Raw genomic sequence first — 23,043 nt, forward strand, 5'->3', positions numbered from 1 at the left:
GAGGGAGAGAGGGAGAGAGGGAGAGAGGGAGAGAGGGAGAGAGAGAGAGAGAGAGAGAGAGAGAGAGAGAGAGAGAGAGAGAGAGAGAGAGAGAGAAGCTGAGTACTCCTTGGCTACCCAGCAGGCAGAGACACAAGCTGTTACTAGGTAGCCATTGAACAAGCCTAGCAGAATTGCTAATATCTCCTTTGAGAGAGATACAGGGATGTTGGCCTTTACTCTATCTTTCCTCTTTGCTTCTTAGTTGACATGATGTAAACAGACTTGTTCTACCAGGTGCTTCTACCGTAGGGTCTCTGCTACTACCAGCCCAGAAAACTGACCATGAACTGAAAGCATGAACCAAGATAAACAGTTCATCTTATGTTTGTCTTAGATACTTCATCATGGTGATGAAAAGCTAACTAACGTACTATCAGAGCTGACTACAAAGAATGTATTTATACCAGTTAAGGCTTCCACCACAACATTTCTGTTGAATTAGTCATTAAATAGTTTATTATTATATGTAACAAGAGGTCCAGAAATACCAATCAGTTTTTATATTTTCTCTTGCAATCTCAGCGTATCAAGCCTATCACTTAAGCTAGTGTATGACTGTAAGATGGCTACCGTTGCTCCCTGAGAATCATCAAGCCTGTATCCAGAGGTAAATAAAGTTGTCAGGCACTCTTATACATCGTCTAAACAACATTTCTGAGATTATAGTTCACGTGCTGTAAAAGTCAATAATTAGGGGGTGAAATTCTATGACTTTTAGAGTTCTTCCAAACTTATGTGACCACCACTACTGTCTAATTCCAGGACGAGTCGCCACTCTAAACCCTACGCTGAGCCCAAGCAATTACCATTCATTTCCTCTCCAGGCTCATCTCACTCTACGTCTATAGAATTTTCCTACTCGCAACATTTCAAATGGAAATATATATATATAACAGAGAGAGCCACTAGTGTCTAATAGTTCACTTAGCAAATACTTTTACATTTATCTATGATGAAGCATGAATTAGTGTTAACTTCTTTTTAGGCTTATTTTTCTTAGTTAATACAAGGTTACTATTCACTGTTATTCATATGCTACACCCTCTTAACCACCCCACATGGAAACTTAAGCAGTTTCTTCCTGCTATCTCCTGTCCTTTTCCCCGGCAAAAATACATCTGCTTCCAATCTCTCAACCTGATTTGGCTCTTTCATACGTAAATGTGTTATATATCTATGTCACTTAGACTATGTGCCCCTGTGTATATGGCTTCTTTCATATAGCATAGCATTTTAAACACTTGTCCATATTTATGTCAACATTCCATTCATTCATGGCTGAAAAATATTATATGGCTAGACCTCACATTCTGTTTTATCTATTCATCCGTTGAGAGTAGACATTTGGGTTATTTTCACTTTTGTCTATATTAAATGATACTGTTAGGAACATGCATGTACATTATATTTTTAGTGGACATAGGTTTCCAATTTTTAAGTACATCCTTAGAAATAAAATTGCTGGGTCTCTTGTGACCCTACCTCACTCCCTAGAGAAGGGTCTCTCATAGTAGCAGGAGCTAGACTGGCAGCCAGAACCCCTCAGCAATCCTCTGGCTTCTCCCTCCCATGCCCACCATCAGCACTGGAGCCAGGCTTGGCTTTTTACCTGTGTTCAGATTTGAACTCGGGTTCTTACACTTGCATAGCACATGCTGTTACCTGCTGACAAAGCCCTCCTTCTTCCTGTAGTGTTCATTTGGATTTCCCTAATGACTAATGATACTGCACGTCTTTTCATATACTCCCTTCTGTCTGCCTAATTCCTTTGGAGAAATGCCTGTCCAACACTTTAAAAAATTAGGCTGGGTCTTTTGTTGTAAGAGTTCTTTGAGTTATAGCTATAGACAGCACTTTGATCAGTGAGGAAGACCTTTCTCAGAATCTCCCAGCAAACTACCTGTGCTGACTAGGTTTATGCCACCTTGATACAGATAGAGTCACTGGAGAGGAGGAAGCCACTGTTAAGAAAATCCCTCCATAAGATCCAGCTGTAGCCAAGCCTATAGGGAATTTTCTTAATTAGTGATTGATCAGGGAGGGCCCAGCCCAGTGTGGGTGGTGCCATCCCTGGACTGGTGGTCCTGGGTTCTATAAGAAGGTAGGCTGAGCAAGCCAGTAAGCAGCATCCTGCCGTGGCCTCTGCATCAGCTCCTGTCTCCAGGTTCCTGCCCTACTTGAGTTCCTGTCCTGACTGTCTTCAGTGATGGACTATGACGTGGAAGTGTAAGCCAAATAAACTCTTTGTCCCCAAGTTGCTTTTGGTCATAGTGTTTCATCCCACCAATAGGAGCTCTACCTAGAACGCTGCCTCCACTTATTTTTGGCTAGAATTGAGGCACATTGTACAGAGCTAAAGCAGCCACAAGGTCAAGGACCATCGTGATGGGTCTGGATTTACCTCATGAAGTTAGAGAAGGGTTCTGGTTCCACGGAATATGTGGTTCAGCTAAGTAGAGTGTATTTCACAACAAGGGGGTGTTGTTGAGAAGACTAGAGTAGCTTTCAGTGGGCACCTCTACCAGAGTTCCAATAGGAAATGGATGACTGAGGCGCAAAACAAGAAAGTTTGAGGTGGTTGTATTTCTGAAGGCATCTGGGGCTTAGCATCTGTAAGATGAGATCACACTGTAGACTTCAAGAAATGAGGCATAAGGTGGCCCTCGTAGGACAGGCAGAATTACCAGCATAACCACAAGGAGGCCTAGCTTAGATTCAATGCTGCCTTTTTTAAAACATTATTTTTGTTGACTTTTTATGAATGTCACATCATGTACACCGGTACTGTTCATTTTCCAGTCCTTCCATATTGTTCACCCTCTGCCTTTGTAACTTTCCCTAACCTCAAAATAAAATAATAAAACAAATAAACACAGAAAAAATCTTGCTGTGGAAGCTGCAGTGTGTCATGGTGTGTCACACAGTGTGCCCTTTGTCCACACATCTTTATTTGTAAATGTTCATTGCAATGAGTCATTGGTCCAGTTCAAGGCCTCTGGCTTCTGTTACACCATCAATACTGGACTCTCACCAAGACTCCTCTCAGATATCCTGTTGTTCCCTGAGTCTTGGAGATCCTGCAGCTTTGGTTCTATAGGACCAGCCCCTTCACACACTCCAGCAGCTCACAGATGAGGTAGGTAGACCAAGTGGGCCAACTCAAAGCCCTGGATCTGATCTCAGTGGTGGCTGAGTTGGTCAACTCACCAGCTTTTCTGGGCCCATACCACCTTGAGCCGGCTCTCCCATGTCCATACCACTAAGACCAGCCCTCTCGTGCTGCCCAGGAGAGGTGCAGGGCCAACTCTCTCATGCTCATAACAACCAGCTCTCATGAGCTGCCCAGGTGAGGGGCAGGATCAGCTCAGCATGGCCCTAGGACATCAACATGGTTTCAGATAGCAGCCCAGAGAGTCTGAATGCCCATGGTGAAAACACGAGCTACAAATATCCACACAGATCCCTGCTGCCTTAAGGCCATGGGCCTAGGTAGCAATGGGTAGGTCAGGAGACAACACAGGACTCTCACATCAGGCTGTTCCTCAATGCTATCATATCTCCAGTTCTGCCTTTCTTCACAGCGCACTAACCGCTCCCTCTGCTTCTCTTTCTCTCCCAACTCTCCATCACGTACTTGTTCATGTGGTTGTACCCAGCCACCTGTACCATGAGGCAGCAGGTGGCCCTCTGGCTGTCTCTCAACCTTTTTAAGGTGCATTTTGGACTTTGGTTTCTCTGCTATTTATCTGTCTGTCTTAGTTAGGGTTTCATTGTTGTAAAGAGACACTATGACCAAGATAATTCTTATAAAGAACAACATTTAATTGGGGCTGGCTTACAGGTTCAGAATTTCAGTCCACTATCATCAAGGTGGGAGCATGGTAGCATCCAGGCTGGCATACATAGCATAGGAGGAGCTGAGAGTTCCACATCTTGTTCCCAGAGCAAACAGGAGAAGACTGGCTTCCAGACAGCTAGAGTGAGGGTCTTAAAGCCCCCCCCAACACACAGTGACACACTCATTCCAACAAGGCCACATCCACTCCAACAAGACCATACCTCCTAATAGTGTCACTCCCTGGGCCAAGCATATTCAAACCATCACAAGCAGTAAGTCTCAGAAGCTGAGAATATTCTAGACCTAGATAAGATTGTATGGAGGCTGGAAGCTTCCAGGACTAGGCCAAATTTAGCTGACAGAGGCAGTAAGCATCCAAGACGAAAATTAAAGGCAAATAAGAATTACTTTTACAAGTGACAGATACATGCATACGTTTGTGTTTGTACTTGTATTTGTATAAATATACACACACAATTCACTATTAAAAAGAAGAACACAATTAACTTTTTAAACATACCTGGGAGGTGGGAAGGTTGCTAGGAGGGAAGATGGTGGTGGAAAAGGTCCTCATTTGGAGATAAGGATACTAGTGTAACTTCCCCAGAATATGATTCTCCCCTAGCTGGTGCAAGGTGGATCTTTAGTACAAAGTGGATAATGTTTTTTGGGTTCATAGGCAAAACTTGGGGGCAGGGCATGAGGGCACCCTGAGGTAAAATAATTGCAATTGTTTGCAATATCAACTTCAAAGGTTCTATGATGTCAAGCCAAGAGCCCATAACCAAAGAAAGGGAGGAGCGTCAAACAGTTGAAATGAATTTTTTTTTTAAAGGCTCTTGCTCTGCAGCCCTGGTTGGTCTGGTACTCACTCTGTAGCCCAGGCTGTCCTGAGACTCAGTCAGCCTTCCTCCGTTTCTGAGTGCTGAGGTTACAGGCTCCTTTTAGGCGTCAAATCTCCTTTGAAACTTAGTATATAGCTTTCTGTTTCTGTGCAACAAGTTGCCTCCAAATTTAACAGCTTAAAGGATAGAGTGTGTGTGTGTGCGCGTGCAATTGTGCATACATGTTCATGTTAATATGAGTGCACATACATGTATGAGTGTGCATGTGGAGGTCAGAGGTCAACCTCTAGTGGTATTTCTTGAGTCATCCTCCTTGTTTTTCTGTTTTTTTTTTGTTTTTGTTTTTCTTTCCAGAAAGAATCTCTCACTGGGACATGGGGCTTGCCAATTAGGCTAAGCTGACTGTCTGGCAAGCTCCAGGGAACCTCTTGTTTCTGCCTTCCCAGAGCTGGGATTACGAGCATGTACTATCAAACACATAGATATGTACACCACCATCACTGTCTCTGCTTAGTTTTTCTTACAGGAATAAAGAGCATCAAACTCAAGTTCACATGAGTAGGTAGCAAGCACTTTACTGACTGAACTATCTCCCCAGCTCCCTCTCCATTTATCTTTATCACAAATATTTTTCTCTTATTTTTTTTAATTAGAAAATATTCTTTATTGAACAGGTTCCTCCAAGAAGAAACACATTTGCCTTATATTTTCTAGAGACCAGGAATTTTTGAACTGCTTGCCTAGACTCTGCTTTAAGGTCTCTCTCATGAGGTTCTTGACTGGAGGATCTGCTTCTAAGACGTTCATCCGCATGCGTGTTAGCAGAAGTCCTCAGCTTCTTACCGGCTATTATAAAAAAATCTCATTTCCTAACCAAGTGGATCTTTCCTAGAGCACTCCAAATGTCTTCATGACAGGGTTAGCAGGCTTCTTGAGAATGATTGGCCTGAGAGACGAAGCATCTGTGCAGCTTTCTGTGACCTCGTGACAGCAACCATACAGGGTTACTTTTGTCACTTCTGTAGGGGTGATATTTAGAAAATGGCACCCCATCTGGCTTGTTCCTGGACAGCCGCTATGTTCCCACTGCTCCTCAGCTCTGACCAGGGCTCCGACTAGCTAGATGCTCAAGTCCTGGCACCCACAAGACGCCAGTGTGAGGGATGGCTCTGCCAATCCACCACGCTGCATCCACAAAGCTCAGCTGAACCCCAGACAATATTTGTCGTCCTCGCAGTACTCGGTAGAAATGAGACTCTTAAAGCTTAATGATTATCTAAAGGATTTATATATTTAGAAATGCTTAATCAACAAGATGCTCACACAATTAGAGTTGTTACCCCATATCTAACCTTTTGATAGAAGTTGCTACCCAAGACAGCTTTCAACCCATCTGTCTTCCTCCATGGTCCATAGCCTCCTTCTTCTCCTCCCCTTCCTCTCTTTCTCCCCTCCCCTTCCTCTTTTTCTCCCCTCCCCTTACTCTCTTCTCCAAGTTCCACCTCCTCTTCTACTGCCCAATCACCGTGCTCCACTGCAAATACAATGTAGCAGAATAAATATCCTGCTACAACGTTCTTTTTTTTTCTTCTCAAGGTATTCATTCATTCATTCATTCATTCATTTAATGGGTACTACGTGTCTCTGTGTGTGTGCATCATAAGCTGAAGGTAACTGCGGAGGCCAGAAGAGGGCATCACATCCAATGGAGCTAGAGTTGCCTTTATAGTTGCGAGCCACCTATCATTAGTGCTGGGAAGTTCATGAAGAAAGAAGTAACAGCAGCAACAACAAAAATCACTGACACGCTTTTAAAATCATCACATCAAAAATGCCTCCTGTGGCTGACTTTAAGACACGTTCTCACTCTGTAGCCCAGTCTAGCTTTGAACTCATCTTTCTCCCTCAGTTGCCCGTGTGCCGGGATCATGGTTATCATGGTTGAACGTTATCCGTACTTGAACTGTGTACAGCTATTTACACTAGGGATGCTTATTAGGTGTGTTGTTTGAATCACTGTGTACCATCGTCCAAACCCATCACTTTGTCCCAAGAGGCTCCAGGAGCCTTATAAACAGTGGCGTGACCCTAACAGTGCTCTTGTCTCTTCTCAGGTGTCCGTCGTGTGTCTTCTTATTTTAGCAGTCATAGACCTGTCTCTTGCACTCACAGAAGATACTGGACAAGCCACGGTTCCTGTTAGATACACGAATCCAATCCTCTACATATGCACATGGGTAAGGCCGGGTACCACCGTCACCGTATCTACTTGTCTTAATCTATGAACAGCTGAAACGTACTCTCTGGGTATTGAATTAATTCCAGTTTCACCTGTCTTTTACAAGAATTTACAGAGAAATATGACTCAATTTTAAAGGAGTGAAACAAAATCTTCTTGTTTTAAGTTCTAATCTAGAGAACAGACCTTCTCTAGTGTTGCTCCTTCATATCTTGACACCTAAAGACTACAGATGAGATCTAAGTTTCGTAACGTAAAATAATTTTTTTTTTTTTGTTTTTTCGAGACAGGGTTTCTCTGTGTAGCCCTGGCTGTCCTGAAACTCACTCTGTAGACCAGGCTAGCCTCGAACTCATAAATCCACCTGCCTCTGCCTCCCAAGTGCTGGGATTAAAGGCCTGCGCCACCACTGCCTGGCATAAAATAATTTTTAAATGTTGCAAATATTATTTTTTTACTGACTGGCTAATCAGATCACTAGGTCTAAAGCTGTATATAAGTTTGGTAGCAGAAAGCACTAAGTCAGGTATGGCAATGCACATCTGTAATCCCTGGTGGGGCAGGGGGCATTCTACTCTGGCCTATCTCAAAAGAGAGAAGGAAAAGAGAAGGAGGGGGAGGATGGGGAGAAGGAGGAGGAGGAGCAGTAAAAAGGAGGAGGAGGAAGAAGAGGAGGAGGAGGAGGAGGAGGAGGAGGAGGAGGAGGAGGAGAAGCAGAAGCTATATCTCTCCTACAGGGAGCCTTTATTTGGAGAGAGGAACATAAATTATTTTTTTAAACTACTGAATAGTTGCTATCACATTAAACGAGGAAGTTGACACAGAACTATTTGGATTTACAAACTTTCTCAAAAATGAGAGCCTTTGATGTTTTTTGTGTTCAATACAACGATTGGGCTCCCCTTGCTCTGCCTTCATTCAGTATCATGACGGTCTGTGGTTACTGCTCAGACAGTGGTGTCCTGGAACTAACACAGAGCCGACTAGGTTGACCTTTTCCCAACTCTTTTTTCAGTGACATTATATTGGCTATTGAAACCTACCACAGCAGCATTGTTTACACCAGGACAATTGACAGTTGCTACAAATCATGCCTTTTCTCCCTCCAGACAGTGGTTAGCTGGCACAGCACTAGATATAGGAGCCAGCATTTTTGAGTGAAATGATGTAAGGCAAGGTTTGGGGTTTTAAAAAATTTGTTTCTTAGATCAATATAGATATAGTCGACCAGTACCTACTCATCAGCATCTTCCTCCTCAGCCCAACCACTGGCTGATATTAATTTCCTTCTGTCCTGAAAAGGTTTTCATAACTCCCAGAGTAACCCCACTTAAATCAACAGCAATGCTCTGCTTTCTTGCTAACTCTACACCTAAGTGTAGAGATGAAATGCCAGAAGAGAGGATTCAATAGCATCAGGGAAGAAATGTAAATTTGACACTCATGTATTCTCTACCAGGCCAAATTAGTTTCCACAACCCCCTCCTTCGGCTCCCGTTTCCCCCATGCTGTTCTCTGATAGCCATCTTCCTCTGTCCTTGGTGGTGACACTGCCCTTCAGAGTTGTATGTTTTCCTCCAGCTCCTCGTCTTGCTGATCCAATACACCAGGCAATGGTGTATACAGAAGAACTCTTGGTTCCTGTCCGTGTTCTGGATTCTCTCAATATTATGTGGTGTATTCCAATTTCAGACTTTGATACGAGCACTCCTACAGGTAAGGAGGAAAGGGAGATTCCTTACCTTCAAAGATGCTTGTTCTAGACCCTCTGGTAGCCAATAGAGGTCAGAGAGCACAGCCTCAAGCAGTCTGGGTTCAGGGATACAGTCATGCCAAAGGGTTTAGTAATAGCCTTTAGTCATAAGCCTGACTATGATAAAAGACTCCATTTTGTTTGTTTGTTTGTTTTTTGCCTTGCACCCACAGGACAGCAAGTCCAACATGGCCTATTCCTGCCTGTACTTTGTCTCCTATGGTTTCCAGATCGTCATTCTAATTCTCTCCGCCTTTTCAGAACCGAGTGACTCATCACATGTGAGACTCTATATATACTCGTTTCTTATATTATTTAACTGAAGGATGCCCGAGCATAGGTAACTTGGAGATGCCTGGGCTTCATGGAGGTCTCATGAGCCCATGATAAGGTATAGATTGAATATCATTGACCCAGAACTCTAACATCCAAAATTCCCCAAATTTGAAAACTTTGAAAAAGACTATACAATATTAATATTGCAAATTGTAAAAACGTCAAAACCAGAAACATTTTTGGTCCCAAATTGTAGATAAGGAATACTCCATCTGTAGTATAGAATGTTTTGTATAAACAAACAGAATGCTAAGTATATAGGAATACTGACTTCCACATAGTACACTGACCAGCCAGCATCTGAGTAATCGCTAATTTCTAAAGCTAGGTCTAGGAAGTCCGAGTCTAATTTAGAGCCCCATAGAGTTCTTATTTCCAACTGACTCACTTTCTGATGATCTTCTTTTCAGGCTCCATCAGCCACAGCTTCATTTCTGAGTAGCATTACATTTAGTTGGTATGACAGGTAAGAAACGCCTGGATTGTGGGATTTCTATATCCTTATATGCTCACTTGTTTGAAAGTGAAAAAACAAAAAGCTCATTTTTTTAAAAAATGCCCTCTGTGGCCTCCATCTCTTCCAATTAGAGTCTGAGAGTGTTAAAATGTATAATAGGTCAGTTTAATTCAGCCCCTTGGTTGGACTGATTAGAATGAGGAGGAGAAACTGGAAGGTAATCATTTCTCATAGCCAGAGAGATTCATGGGAGAAACAAAAGAAGACAGCAAGACAGGAAAGAGGGCAGGCAGTGTGGAACAGGAAGAGGGAAAGGAAGGCACAGCAGACTGGGCTACCAGAGGGTCTACAATGTGTATCTTTGTAGTTTGTGTGCCCTCTGACAGGATGGTAAGGCTCATAAGTGTTTTAGATATATTGGACACAGACTGTAAACATAGTCAGAATATCTAAAAAGCAAGTTTGTGGGGCTAGAGAGATAGCTCAACAGCTAGGATTCTTGCTCTTCTTTCAGAGGATCTGAATTCAGTTCCCAGCACTCACATCAGGTGGCTCACTTCCTTCCTGTAACTTCAGCTCCAGCGGGATCTCAGGTCTCCACTCTCCACTGGCACCTGCAGCGCACACACTCTCATACAAATGCACACACACACACACACACACACACACACACACAATTTAAAGTTAAAAAAGCAAATGTGTGATATAGCAATGCACGTACTTTAAAATCAATTCATTAAATTTAAATACCAAATGACAAGGATATCTTACATGTCTGTCTTGTAAAGACCGTAATTTGAAAGCAGCAAATAGTGTAAGTTAGCCTTGAAAACATCTGTGTTTCTCCTGATAAGAAAGACACCATAACATGCTCCTATTAGGGAAAAGGGCAGGTCCTCAGTTATGAATTGTTACAAGTAAAGATGCAGCTAGTATTCCACTCATGTTCTCCAGCCCCAAACTGGATAGGCCCAATCTAGAGATAGAGTGTGAAGGCAGCGGTGAGGTCACTTCATCTCCTAAGGGCATCATGGAGCTCCATCAGGGACATGCCAGAGTGTAGAGGGGTGGTCTGTACTTGAGGGAGAGGGAGCAAGACCAGAACCATGTGATGACTTTGACTTTTGATTCAGTAGAGCCTCTCTCTCCCTGTCTCTTCTCCATGTTGTCTTCTAGTACATTCTGTTGTCTCTGTGTTCTCCCCCCACACTTCTGTCCAATAAAAGGGCCGGGAGATATAGATAGTGGCACAATAGAGAAGTCCAAAACTTCATCCCACTGTCTCGGATCTGGAGCATAGGTTCTGATAGAAGCAGACTGGCATAGAGGGGCTCATCCTGTGGACCATTCTTGTTCCAGCACTGTTCTGAAAGGTTACAAGCATCCACTGACTCTAGAAGATGTCTGGGATGTTGATGAAAGTTTTAAAACCAAATCAGTCACCAGCAAGTTTGAGACGATCATGACAAAGGACCTGCAGAGAGCCAGGAAGGCTCTTCAGAGGCGGCTGAAGAAGTCCCAGAAGAAACCTGAGGCCACGCTCCACGGGTTGAACAAGAAGCAGAGTCAGAGCCAAGATGTTCTCGTCATGGTAACCATAACACAAGTGTCCGTGTGAATGCACTGTATGTCTCCGGCAAGAAGCAGTGTTGAGTCTGACTTTCCCCCGACGTTTTCATGCTATTCTATATGCTTTTCACTGCACTATACATTAGTGGTATACACAGTTCTAATAACGCCTGAGTGGTTCATGCATGTGTGTATGATATACTGTTGTATCTCCTATTGAATATATTTGAAAATGTTCATTGTGTAAAATAGTAGCAGTAGCAGTAGCAGTAAAGATAATAATAGTAATAATAATAGCAGCAGCATTTGTAGGGCTAGGGAGATGGCTTAGTGGGTAACAGCACTCACCACACAAGTCTGATGACCTGAGTTTGAATACTTAGATAAAAGCTAGACACAGTGGTACAAGTATCTGTAATTCTAACAAACCTACAGGAAATGGGAACTGGAGACAGGCCAATATGTGTAAGCTCTTAGCCCAGTTAGGCAGATCGATGTAGCAGAGAAGAGACCTATCTCAGACAAGGTAAGAAGCCCAAAGCTAACATATGAAGGTTGGCTTGACATCTGCCTGCACACTTTAGCGTACCTGTAACCAGAACTCCTACACACAAACATTCTCTCTCTCTCTCTCTACACACGCATGTGTGCACACATGTGTCCGTATGCATGGGCACACGTACACAGTCATTTCTAGAAACTGCACTGTATTGGAAGTTAGCATTAGTAGCTAATGCATCAGTTCACCTACTCAGACATAGTTACTGAGCACAGATGTGTGTCCATTCTGGGTAACAGGTACAACACAGACGCCTGACTGGAAGTTCGTCTATAGAGAACTAGGAACAAAGGAATGAGCCAGTGCATGTGCAGAGGCTGATAAGTGCTATTGAGAAAACAAAGCAAGTGTGGAACAGTGATTCCTTGGGGAGCTCAGGCAGGAGGATCATAAGTTTGAGAACAGCCTGGGCAACACAGTGAAACCCAGGGCCAGAGAAGGAGAAGGAAACGGTTGGGGAGGGCAGAGGAGAGAAGGTGGGGGCAAGAGTCTGCTTCACAGGCCGATAACCCTGGGTTTGATTCCTCATACCACAAACACAGAGAAAGGAGAAGAGGACCGTGTCGGGGTGGGAAGAGGAAAGGTGAGATGTATCATCCCAGAGGTCTGGAAGCTAGAAATCCAAAGTCAGGGTTATCGGCTGGATCATTTCCTCCTGAAACCTGGAGGAAAGAATGATTTCTGCATTTCTGGTTTCTGTTCTATGCCAGAAACCCTAGGCATCCCTTGGCTTGTAGGTGTATAATCCATTCTCTGCCTCAGTTGTCACAAAGCTACCTCATCCCTATCCTGTCTCTTCCAAGGACACCAGTCATGTTGGGTTACAGACTATCTTAAAGACCAGTTTGCTTACACTCACACTGATTCAAGTTCCAAAAAGGGGCACACGCTTAAGATACTGAAAGTTTGGACTTTGTATTAGTCAGGGATCTCTAGAGTAACAGAACTTATAGAATAAACCTCTCTATATACATGAATATATAGAAAGAGGATTTATTAGAATGATTTACAAGCTGTGGTCCAGCTAGTTCAACAGTGGCTGCCCATGTATGGAAGGTTCAAGAATCCAGTAATTGTTCAGTTCACAAGAAGGAATGGACTTGCAATTGAGGGTGAGAAGAAGCAGGCAAAGAGAGAGACCTTCCCTCTTCCTTGTCCTTTATCTAGGTTTCCTCAGAAAGTGTGGCCAAGCTTAGAAGTAGGTCTTCTTACTTCAAAAGATCTGGATTAAAGTGTCTATTCACCTCAAAGTGGGAAGTGGATCTTCCCACTTCTAATGATCCAATTAAGAAAAAAAAAATATCCCTCATAGGTGTGCCCAGCCTGTTCTAGGTTTTAGTTAATTCAAGATGTAGTCAAGTTGGCAACCAGGAACAGCCACCACAAGCCAGGCATGGAGGTACATGCCTTTAATCCCAGAACTCAGGAGTTGGAGGCCAGCCTGGTCTACAAAGCAAGATCCAGGACAGACAGGGCTGTTACTTACACAGAGAAACCCTGTCTTGAGAAACAAAACAAACAAAAAAGAATGGCCAGCACAGACTTCATCATACCTTCTTTGATGGATAAAATTTAAACTACAGTATACTCCAATAACGACATAAAGAAGCAACAGAAAAGGCTTCTGAGCATCCAAAAAACAGATCAGCAGAGTCCTTCATTGTCAGAGTGCATGAGACCCCCCACTCAGAGTCGCTTTGTTTTCAGGTGGTATTTCTCTCCAACACCCTCATACTGGAATCTTACACAGGACCTGGTCCTATATTACTTGTTGTGAGGTAGTGAGAAGACTGCTCAGACATGGGTTTAAGCCAATACAATGCCTTTATTGGCCAGCCAGCAACTAGACGGGCAGTCTGGATGGATTGGGTCTTTGTTTCTGTTTGGCAGGTGATACATTCTCTGTGCTGAATTTTGTGGTGCTTTCATAATGAAGTCAGTTGTGCTACTGTCTGGGACCTTGTTACATACTGAGCTACAACTTCAGACTTTGGGTTTTTGAAACTTTTTTAATTAATTAATTAATTAATTAATTAATTAATTATATGTATTTAGTGTAGTTAAGGCTGGCCTCGAACTCACTGTGTAGCTTCAGTCTGGCCTCAAAGTCACAATCTGCCTTAGCCTCCTTAGTACTGGAATTCCAGCTGTCTGTCTGTGTATATCTTTATGATGTCTTCTCTCTAGTTTAGTTGTCTGTTTTCCCAGTCCAGAAGAGATTATAAGTTAGAAGCAGGGGAGAGAAACAGGAGGGTGGACAGGAGATGAAGAGACAATTACAGCTATACACAGGGGGTGACGGGCTCTTAGGCCCCGCTGAAGCCTGGAGCCATTCTGAGCACACAGTCTTACCAGTCTTGTAATGCACAATTCTGTGGACACGGTTGTTTTTGTTTTTATACCTAGGAAGAAACTAAAAAGAAGAAGAAGAAGAAGAAGTCTGAGACCACCAAAGATTTTCCCAAATCCTGGTTGGTCAAGGCCATCTTCAAAACCTTCTATGTGGTGATCCTGAAATCATTTGTACTGAAATTTATATATGATCTCCTTCAGTTTCTGAGTCCTCAGTTGCTGAAGTGAGTACCCCAGACTTGCTGTGTGCTCAGGATTTTCTTTGTTGCCTTCCCTTTGTATATGGAGGCGAGGGTGTCCATTGAGTTCCTATGTTTTGAAAAACACTCGGACTTTTCTTCTACTTCCCAGCTTTGTGCACAGGAAAAACACAGGGCAGTTTCCCTGATCTAAGATAAGGCTTAGCCTCTCTTTTCTGGGTCTCCTCTCCGAAGAGGAGGCCATACACTCATTAGACCTCTTTGTTATTAAAATGAACTCGTGTGACCTGAGCCACATCCGAGAGGTGGGTGGCATGCTTCAGGAGAGAGTGACTAACTTCAGCTCTTCTGAGCCAGCACCTTTCTTAGAGGGTTGGGTACTCATGACAATGCTTTGCAATCTGCCACTGTATGGAATGAACAACCAACTGGAGAGCCCTTTACCTCACATGGGTATGAGCTTGCATTGTCTGAAAATGAATTGACTAATGCCACTCCCTGTGACAGAGCTGAAACATTACAGTGGTAGGGATGTGTGTGTGTGTGTGTGTGTGTGTGTGTGTGTGTGTGTGTGTATAAATTTCTCTAAAGATACTTACTTTTTGCAGTCTCTTTATGTAGCCCAGGCTAGCTGACATTAAACTCTTGGCTCTCCTCCCTTAGCACTTGAATATTAGGATTACACGTCTTAGGTTTACTATTACTTTCATGAAACGTCATGATCAAAAGCAAGTTGCAGAAGAAAGGGTTTATTTGGCTTACACTTCCACATTGTACTCCGTCCTTGAAAGAAGTCAAAATGGACTCAAACAGGGCAGGGGCCTTGGGGCAGATGCTGATACAGAAGCCATGGAGGAGTGCTGCTTATTGACTTGCTCCTCACGGCTGTTCAGGCTGCTTTCTTCCAGTACCCAGGAGCACCAGCTGAGGGATGGACCCCATCACAATTGGCTGAGGCCTCCTCAATCAAGCACTAATTAAGAAAAATTCCATACAGTCTTGCCTACAGCCCGATCTTATGTAGGCAGTTTCTTAATTGAGGTTTCCTCTTCTGGGCTGACTTTAGAGTGGGCCAGGGACAATTCTTGCTGTTTGGTCACCGATAGAGCAAGAGTGAGGCTTTGGCTGTGTGTGCAGAGGAGGAGGAGGAGGAAGAAGAGGAGGAGGAGGAGGAGGAGGAGGAGGAAGAGGAGGAGGAGGAGCTGCCCTTGGGGACCTACTGAGTGAGTGTCACTTAATCTGCTTTTCTTCCTGCAGATTTCTCATTGGCTTCGTGAGAGACCCTAACACATATGCATGGGTTGGATATATCTGTGCAATCCTATTGTTTGTTGTGGCTCTCATCCAATCTTTCTGCCTTCAGTCTTATTTTCAATATTGTTTTGTGTTGGGAATGAGTGTACGGACAACCATCATGGCTTCTGTATATAAGAAGGTAAGTGCTCATGTCAAGTATAGCCAAAACTAAAATAAAAACATAAAACACTTAGTAAGCATAATTTTGATTAGTTTCCCTTAGTGCATCTTTGAAATCAAAACATGAAGTGTATTCTTGATGCTGAGCATTCTAGGGAGAAGCTACCCAGGGTCTGCTGCTCAGCCCCGAGGGCTTAGACAGCGGCTCTCCCTGCCTCTCCTGACAAAAGCAAAAGCCTCAGGAAATACAGTAATGTCAGAAAGAATGTGCTGGTTTTTTTCTATCTTTGATCAGTTGCCAAACCTTTCCTTCCTATTTACTTACTTCCTTCTTTTAGCTACATTTCTCGTTAGTGAGTTCTGTAGGTGTGGAAAGTGTTGTTCCATTTGCTTGAGCTGATTTTGCTCATCTTTCCTCTGATTCACAGTGGTTAAAATTACATGTATTTATATGTATTTATTTTTGTGACTGTGTATGTGAGTCTGTGTGTGTGTTAGGTATATGTGTGGGTATATGTGTGTATGTGGGGGTCGGTAGGTGTGTGTGTGTGTGTGTGTGTGTGTGTGTGTGTGTGTAGAGTTCGTTCTCTCCTCCCACTGTGTGGTTTCTGATGATGAAACCTAGGTTATCAAGGTTTGGTGGCAAATGTTACCTGCTGAGCCATCTCTCTCTGGCCCTGATATCAGTCAATTAAAGAAACCAGGACAGATCTTTAGGGAAGGCTATCTACTTTTTAAAAACATTCTAATTTGTGATAAGTTGACATGAAAACCAATCATAATGTATAGTATCTCACACTATAGATCAGGTTGGCCGGGAGCTTCCTATGTACCCCAGACTGGCTATAAACTTCCAGCAATGCTCCTGCCTCAGCCTCCCGAATGCTATTACAGGTGTAAACTATTATAGGTAGTTTGTAAAGCCTACTAAGGAACAGAGCTATGAGTACTAGTATCCTGGTCTTTCTAACATGAAAGCACAAAGCCTACCTCTCAAGGTTCAAGCATGTGAACTTGCCTGCAATGGGTAGAGAAAGCATACTAGCTCAGATGTGTGAACTCTACAGCTTTCCTCTCCATTCTAAAAACCCGTGTTCTTCTTCCTAATGCCTACATCCTCCTTGTAAGACTGTGACTGAAAATAAGTTAGCCATATCAAAAGTCTACAAGGGGGTGGTGAGATAGCTCAGCAGGTAAAGATGCCTGCCACCAAGCTGAAGACTACGTGACTCTCCTGTTTTACACACACACACACACACACACACACACACACACACAAATAAAACACAATACAAATGTTAAGTCTACCAGGCAAGGATCAACAATGCTGTCTTCCTCCTTCTTTCTTTCCATCTCTCATTTCTTCATTTTCTCCCATCTTCCTGTATTGAATATCACATGATACAATATCGAAATGAGTAAATGGAGACCTTGTCCTCATGGTTTATAATTGATAAATTATAGAAAAACAAGACAGCTGTGGCTCATTATAATTAAGGTAAATAAAGAGTTAACTACAGAACATTGTGCAAGTACACGAAAGAAGTAACTCTTGTAAGTATGGGAGACTGGCAGTCAATTCAAAAGTTGCATTTAAGTTGACACAAAGGATAGACGGGAGTTTGGGGGGCAAAGAGGTGTGTGGTAGGTGGGGTTTGATGAAGGGGAAAAATAAGAGGACCCAAAGGTCAGGAATGAGATGACATACCGTGTTAGAGTTTGAGATGACATACTGTGTTAGAGTTTGGATTCAGAAGCCGTAGACCCATGGAGAAGCTGTGTGCATACGGAACCCAGTCTTGTGTTTGTCCTCATTTCCTTGGTTATTTGCTGTTGTTGTTTTGTTTTATTTTGTTTTTCAAGACAGGGTTTCTCTGTGTATCCCTGGCTGTCCTGGAACTCACTCTGTAGACCAGGCTGGCCTCGAACTCAGAAATCCACCTGCCTCTGCCTCCCAAGTGCTGGGATTAAAGGCGTGCGCCACCACCGCCCGGCTTGTCCTCATTTCCTTAAGGTCCTCGCCTGTTTCTCGGTATCTCTGGTCTTATCCGCTGATCGAAATCCTAATCTCCTTCTTTAGGCGCTGACCCTATCTAACTTGGCTAGGAGACAGTACACCATTGGAGAGACGGTGAACTTGATGTCTGTAGATGCCCAGAAGCTGATGGACGTGACCAACTACATGCACTTGCTGTGGTCAAGCGTTTTACAGATTACTTTGTCCATTTACTTCCTGTGGAGAGAGTTGGGTCCTTCCATCTTAGCAGGTGTTGGAATTATGGTTCTCCTGATCCCAGTTAACGGAGTTCTGGCTACGAAGATCAGGAAGATTCAGGTAAAGTAATAGTCACCTGAGTGCATGTCTTTTTTGAACATCTAAACTCTAGCTTTTGCTACTAATTCCTAGAGGGATCTGGGGAAGGGAAAAGCTTACAAAAGACTTTCTACCATCCCAAAAGTACTCAGTGTTGCAGGTAATATTTAGAAAATGGCGCCCAGTCCAACTTGTTCCCAGATAGCTGCCATTTTCCCGGGGCTCCAGCTCTGGACCCCGGCTCCGGCTGTCTAGAAACACTGGCCCTGGCACCCACAAGATGCCAGCATGGGGGATGGCTCTGCCAAGTCACCACGCTGTCTCCACAAAGTTCAGCTGAACCCCAGACAATACCCGCCATGCCCGCGGTACCCAGTGGAACAAGACTCTTAGAGCTTAATGGTTATCTAATTGGTTTATATATTGGGAAATGCCCAATTAACAAGATGTTCACACACATAAAGTTATTATATCTAACCTTGATATTAATAACCACCGTAGACTGCTAGAGACACTCGGACATCTGCCACCATCTTCTCTCTTCCTCCACTCTCTCCCCCCTCCTTCCTCTCCTTCTCTCCTCCTGACTCCTCACTCCGCCTACCTCTCATACAGCCCAACTGCCGAGCTTTATACAAATGTAGTGCGAAAATATCCCGCTACCACTCCGCTTTTTGATCTTCCCTTTCAGCCTCTAACTGGTCACTCGGTGTATAATTTTTCCACCTGGTTCTGCTGTGCTTCTTTAGAAGTGATTGTTTTTAAAAACCTTGTTTCTCCATCACATAGCAGGATAAGCCAACCTCACTTAGCAGTCACACGGGTAATCTCAACCTTCACTTAATGTCTTGACAATCACCCTGCCCCCGCTGTAGCTCTTCCAGAATCACAAATTTCATAGGCGGGCTCCCTGGAGTAGGAGACCTACTCATTCACTTGTTTTGTATTCGTTGAGTAGCAAATACTGTCTTAAGACTCTCTACTGCATGTCTCACCAAGGGCACTGCAAAAAAATCAGACAAGGATTTTATTCTCATGGACATTCTATTCTGCTCCCAGGGAGGAGAGATGGACAACAAAGAACAAAACTGTCAGATCCTGATGAGTACTCCACAGAGAACTAATGATAACATAATAGTGAGTGGGTAGATATTGTCAGTAAGGAGGTCCTCTGTGAGGTGGGCATCTAAAGCCAAGCTCTGAATGACACATCCTGACAGTGAGGGAATGAGCCTTGCCGACAGCCATGGAGCAGGCTGAGGAGAGAGTACAGTCAGGTGAAGGATGAAGGAGGATGGGTAGGAACCAGCTTGGCATAGTCGAGGGTCAGAGAGAAGGGAGGGAGAGAGGAGACAGGCTGGGGAACAGGAAGAGTTGGAGAGAAATAAATGCCCTCACCAGGCACCTCAGGTTCAGAGTAAATGGCAGCCGCAGTTGCCTCAGGGCCTACCATCAGCAGCAGACTTGAGCCCTCTCTCCCAGAAGTACATTTGGGTTTTGTCTTTCTGTCTCTTGGCAGGTCCAAAATATGAAGAATAAAGACAAACGTTTAAAAATCATGAATGAGATTCTCAGTGGAATTAAGGTAAGAAGAAGGATAAAACCGGTGACTGTCTCAGTCTGAGTGTCGCAGGACTCCTGTTCTGTCCTGTTTCCTCCTCTGTTCCTTCCAGATACCCTTGAAACTTGATTTCTATTTATTTGCCCTGAATGATTTGTCTTTACATTTTACTGTAGAGAATTTAAAAAATGAATTTTAAATTTTAATTTATTTGACAATTTTATAAATAACAAATTTTGATTATACTCCCCCCACGCCCACCATGCTCTTCTCTTATCCCTTCTGCTCCCTCCAAACCCTTACTTCTAGATATATCCTTCTTAATTCCCTATCTTTAAAAGAAACTACATAATCTACTGAGTTCAACCCGTATTGTGTGCATGTACACGAATATAGAGTTATGGAAATTTATCACTGGCTACACATCTGGAGAAAAATTACTTCCCTTTCCACGGTAGCCATTAACTACCAATAGCTCCTCAGCTCGGAGTATGACCTGTGTGCCCTCTCCTATTCCTGGGGAACTGTTGACAGAATCCATCAGTAGCTAATGACAACTGCTATACGTTCATGAGTGTAACGTCTGTGTCATGTATAGAAAACAGTGCTTCGAGGTGCCCACCCCTTCACTGGCTCTTCCATACCCTTCTGTGATGTCCCTGGGCTGTATGGCTCTTCCATACCCTTCTGTGATGTCCCTAGGCTGTATGGCTCTTCCATACCCTTCTGTGATGTTCCTGGGCTGTAGGGGTAGGAGGGCAGTGATTTAGAACCACCATTTAAGGGGTGAGCATCACTCGGCACTCACTTATTCTTAGTATTTTGATTAGTTGTGAGTGTCTGCATCAAAATTGCTGCCTCCTGCAAAGAGAAGCTTCTCTGACCAGGGCCGAGAGCCGCACGTGCCATGGGTGTGAACGGAGACACTTAGAAGGCGGATTGACGGGTCCATTTAGCAAAGCAACAGCAGCGCAAAACAGCAAAAGCAACCTCCACAGATACTATGTTTTGTTTTACGAAAAGATTTGATTTTTCTCTCTCTTGCATTCTCTCTCTATCTTTCTCTCTCCCCCCCCCCCCGTATGTATGTGTGTGTGCACTCGTGCATGCGTGCGCGTGCTCGTGCATGTAAGTACTGGTGCCCATGAAGCCAGGGGTCTCAGACCCCTTGGAATTGCTTCTTCAAGCTCAGATAATGTCACCTCCTTGATCTACTCTGTCAGAGAAACCTTCCACAGAGCTTCTGTTTCCTTATTGCCTACATGGAAACAATACCTTACAAAATCAGGGATGACTAGTTCACCTTGATTTGCCCAGAAAATTCCAACTTTTAACATGGGGAGTTCTGTGTCTTGGTACATATTTGAACAGGCAAGCCAAGACAGTTTGTCTTAAAAAAAATTAAGTGAAGTATGTATGTGAAATGTTTTACATTTAGCAGGTTGTCAATAAATATAAACAACATCCTATTAACCTACTAACAGTTCCTAATCTAGGTTTCCAGCCCCCAAATTTTTGGTAGCTTATTCTAAAATAAGGGTGGACCATATGTATGTACCTGGTCCCTTTTCAGGGGGCAATGTGGGTTTTGTTATTCTCTGACCCATTAGATCCTGAAGTACTTCGCCTGGGAACCTTCATTTAAAGAGCAGGTCAACAGCATTCGGAAGAAAGAACTCCAGAACTTGCTGCGGTTCGGCCAGCTGCAGGCGCTGTTGATTTTCATCTTACACTTAACTCCAATCCTGGTGAGCAGATGGAGAGTGTGGGCTGAGGTCCGAGTCTGTTCCTAATGGAGCCCAAGCATCTATAGATTAGATCCCAACTTCAGGGCATGTGTTCCTCCTTCCTCAAACTCGTCACCACCACTACCACCTCAACTGTAGTTCTACCCTGTGGGTGATCCGCAGCCACTAGTGAGGCTTCAGAACGTTCGTCAGGAATGTGGTCTCCAAGAATGATTTGCACAGGAGGACTTGTCTTCATGGGGGAATCGATGTGGGTGTGGTGAAAGAGAGGGAAGACCCAAGCTCTGATTCTACCAGTGCAGTCACTGACACTGTCACCTTGGGAGAGGTACCTCTTCTAATGGGATCAAACTTCTTATGGGAAGAGACTGGGAGAATCCCTAATGTCCCTTCAACTCTTTTTCTTTTGTTGTTGTTTGTTTGTTTTTCGAGACAGGGTTTCTCTGTGTAGCCCTGGCTGTCCTGGAACTCACTCTGTAGACCAGGCTGGCCTTGAACTCAGAAATCCACCTGCCTCTGCCTCCCAAGTGCTGGGATTAAAGGTGTGCGCCACCACTGCCCAGCAAATTTTAAGTGTTCACCATTGCTCTTTTCAGGCACAACTGAAGAGGGCATCATACCCCATTGCAGTTGGTTGTGAGCCATCATGGGGTTGCTAGGAATTGAACTCACGACCTCTGGAAGAGCAATCAGTGCTCTTAACCACTGAGCCATCTCTCCAGCCCTCAACTCTTGATATACAGCATTCCTGAAATTTTTGCAAAGGTGTTTGGACCATTTCAGTAGTGAGTTTCTTATGACCTTACTCTTCCTAGGTGTCCGTGATCACATTTTCTGTTTACATCCTGGTGGATAGCAACAATGTTTTGGATGCGGAGAAGGCGTTCACCTCCATCACTCTCTTCAATATCCTGCGCTTTCCTCTCTCCATGCTTCCCATGGTGATCTCTTCAATCCTCCAGGTACAGAGGAACACCCTTGCTAACTGCTTAGTGGCCTCACAGTGCAGACCACTAGCTTACCGATTCTCATACCTAGAATCTGCTAGTACGTGTTAAACAGCTAATCTGGTTTCTGGAAATATGGTTTGATCTTAGTAAAATCCTAAACTCTCTGAGCCCCGATTTATTTGTCTCTCTGACTAAAATGTGGGTCATCATACAGACCTCATCCACTTCACTAGAGATGATCTTACAGAGACACTCAGCGAGACTATTATGATTACACCCGCCACCTGCTCAGAGCCACTTTCCTAGACCTGTTTCTTGTTTGTTTATCTAAAGCAAAGGAGATATTGACATAGCATTCGGTAAATATGGCACAGAAGAAGAGAAGACTCTGACTTTGAATGCACTTATGTGGTAATAAGTTTGAGAGCCTCAAGCTGACTTGGATAAAGCTTACATGAGTCTGAGGCACTGTCTTATGTTCTGGAAACGTACCCTAGTCACTGAGTACATAGTTAGCATGGACTAGACCTCAAGAGGAAGTCTGAAATGCAGATGGGAGCCTGATGACAGACCAGAAACACTGGGCTTTGGTGCTGATCTGCATTCATTTGAGAGGTAGCCAGATTCAGACACCTCTGTCTGTAAGGACTGAGGTCAAAGAGAAGGCCTTCCTGTCTTAGAGGGCATTTGGCCAGTGAGGAAACAGCACTGTCTTTTTAGATATAGTATTGTATACGCAACAAAAGTCAGATAGTAAAGGTACTCACGCCTTTACTTTTTCACACGATGTAACACTGAACTGAAAAGGGTCTGGTGGTGTCACAATATCAGCAGTAGGACAGTCTGTTTCTCAGGTGCTGGTCC

The 23,043-nt window shown here is 43.8% G+C and overlaps 1 protein-coding gene across 1 annotated transcript in view; it reads left to right on the top strand.

The window, feature by feature from the left end:
• The window catches only part of Abcc2 (ATP binding cassette subfamily C member 2), a 59,665-nt gene that overhangs the window by 7,770 nt on the left and 28,852 nt on the right, over positions 1-23,043 (top strand). The window contains exons 3-13 of the mRNA XM_028776195.1: positions 6,840-6,962; positions 8,546-8,680; positions 8,891-8,998; positions 9,464-9,519; positions 10,870-11,101; positions 14,045-14,214; positions 15,448-15,625; positions 17,687-17,941; positions 19,440-19,505; positions 21,092-21,229; positions 22,045-22,191. Coding sequence (XP_028632028.1) covers positions 6,840-6,962; positions 8,546-8,680; positions 8,891-8,998; positions 9,464-9,519; positions 10,870-11,101; positions 14,045-14,214; positions 15,448-15,625; positions 17,687-17,941; positions 19,440-19,505; positions 21,092-21,229; positions 22,045-22,191 — 1,608 coding nt within the window. The remainder of the gene's footprint in view (positions 1-6,839; positions 6,963-8,545; positions 8,681-8,890; positions 8,999-9,463; positions 9,520-10,869; positions 11,102-14,044; positions 14,215-15,447; positions 15,626-17,686; positions 17,942-19,439; positions 19,506-21,091; positions 21,230-22,044; positions 22,192-23,043) is intronic.

Source organism: Grammomys surdaster, unplaced genomic scaffold (genome assembly GCF_004785775.1).
Source record: "Grammomys surdaster isolate TR1022 unplaced genomic scaffold, NIH_TR_1.0 66, whole genome shotgun sequence".
NCBI lineage: Eukaryota > Metazoa > Chordata > Mammalia > Rodentia > Muridae > Grammomys > Grammomys surdaster.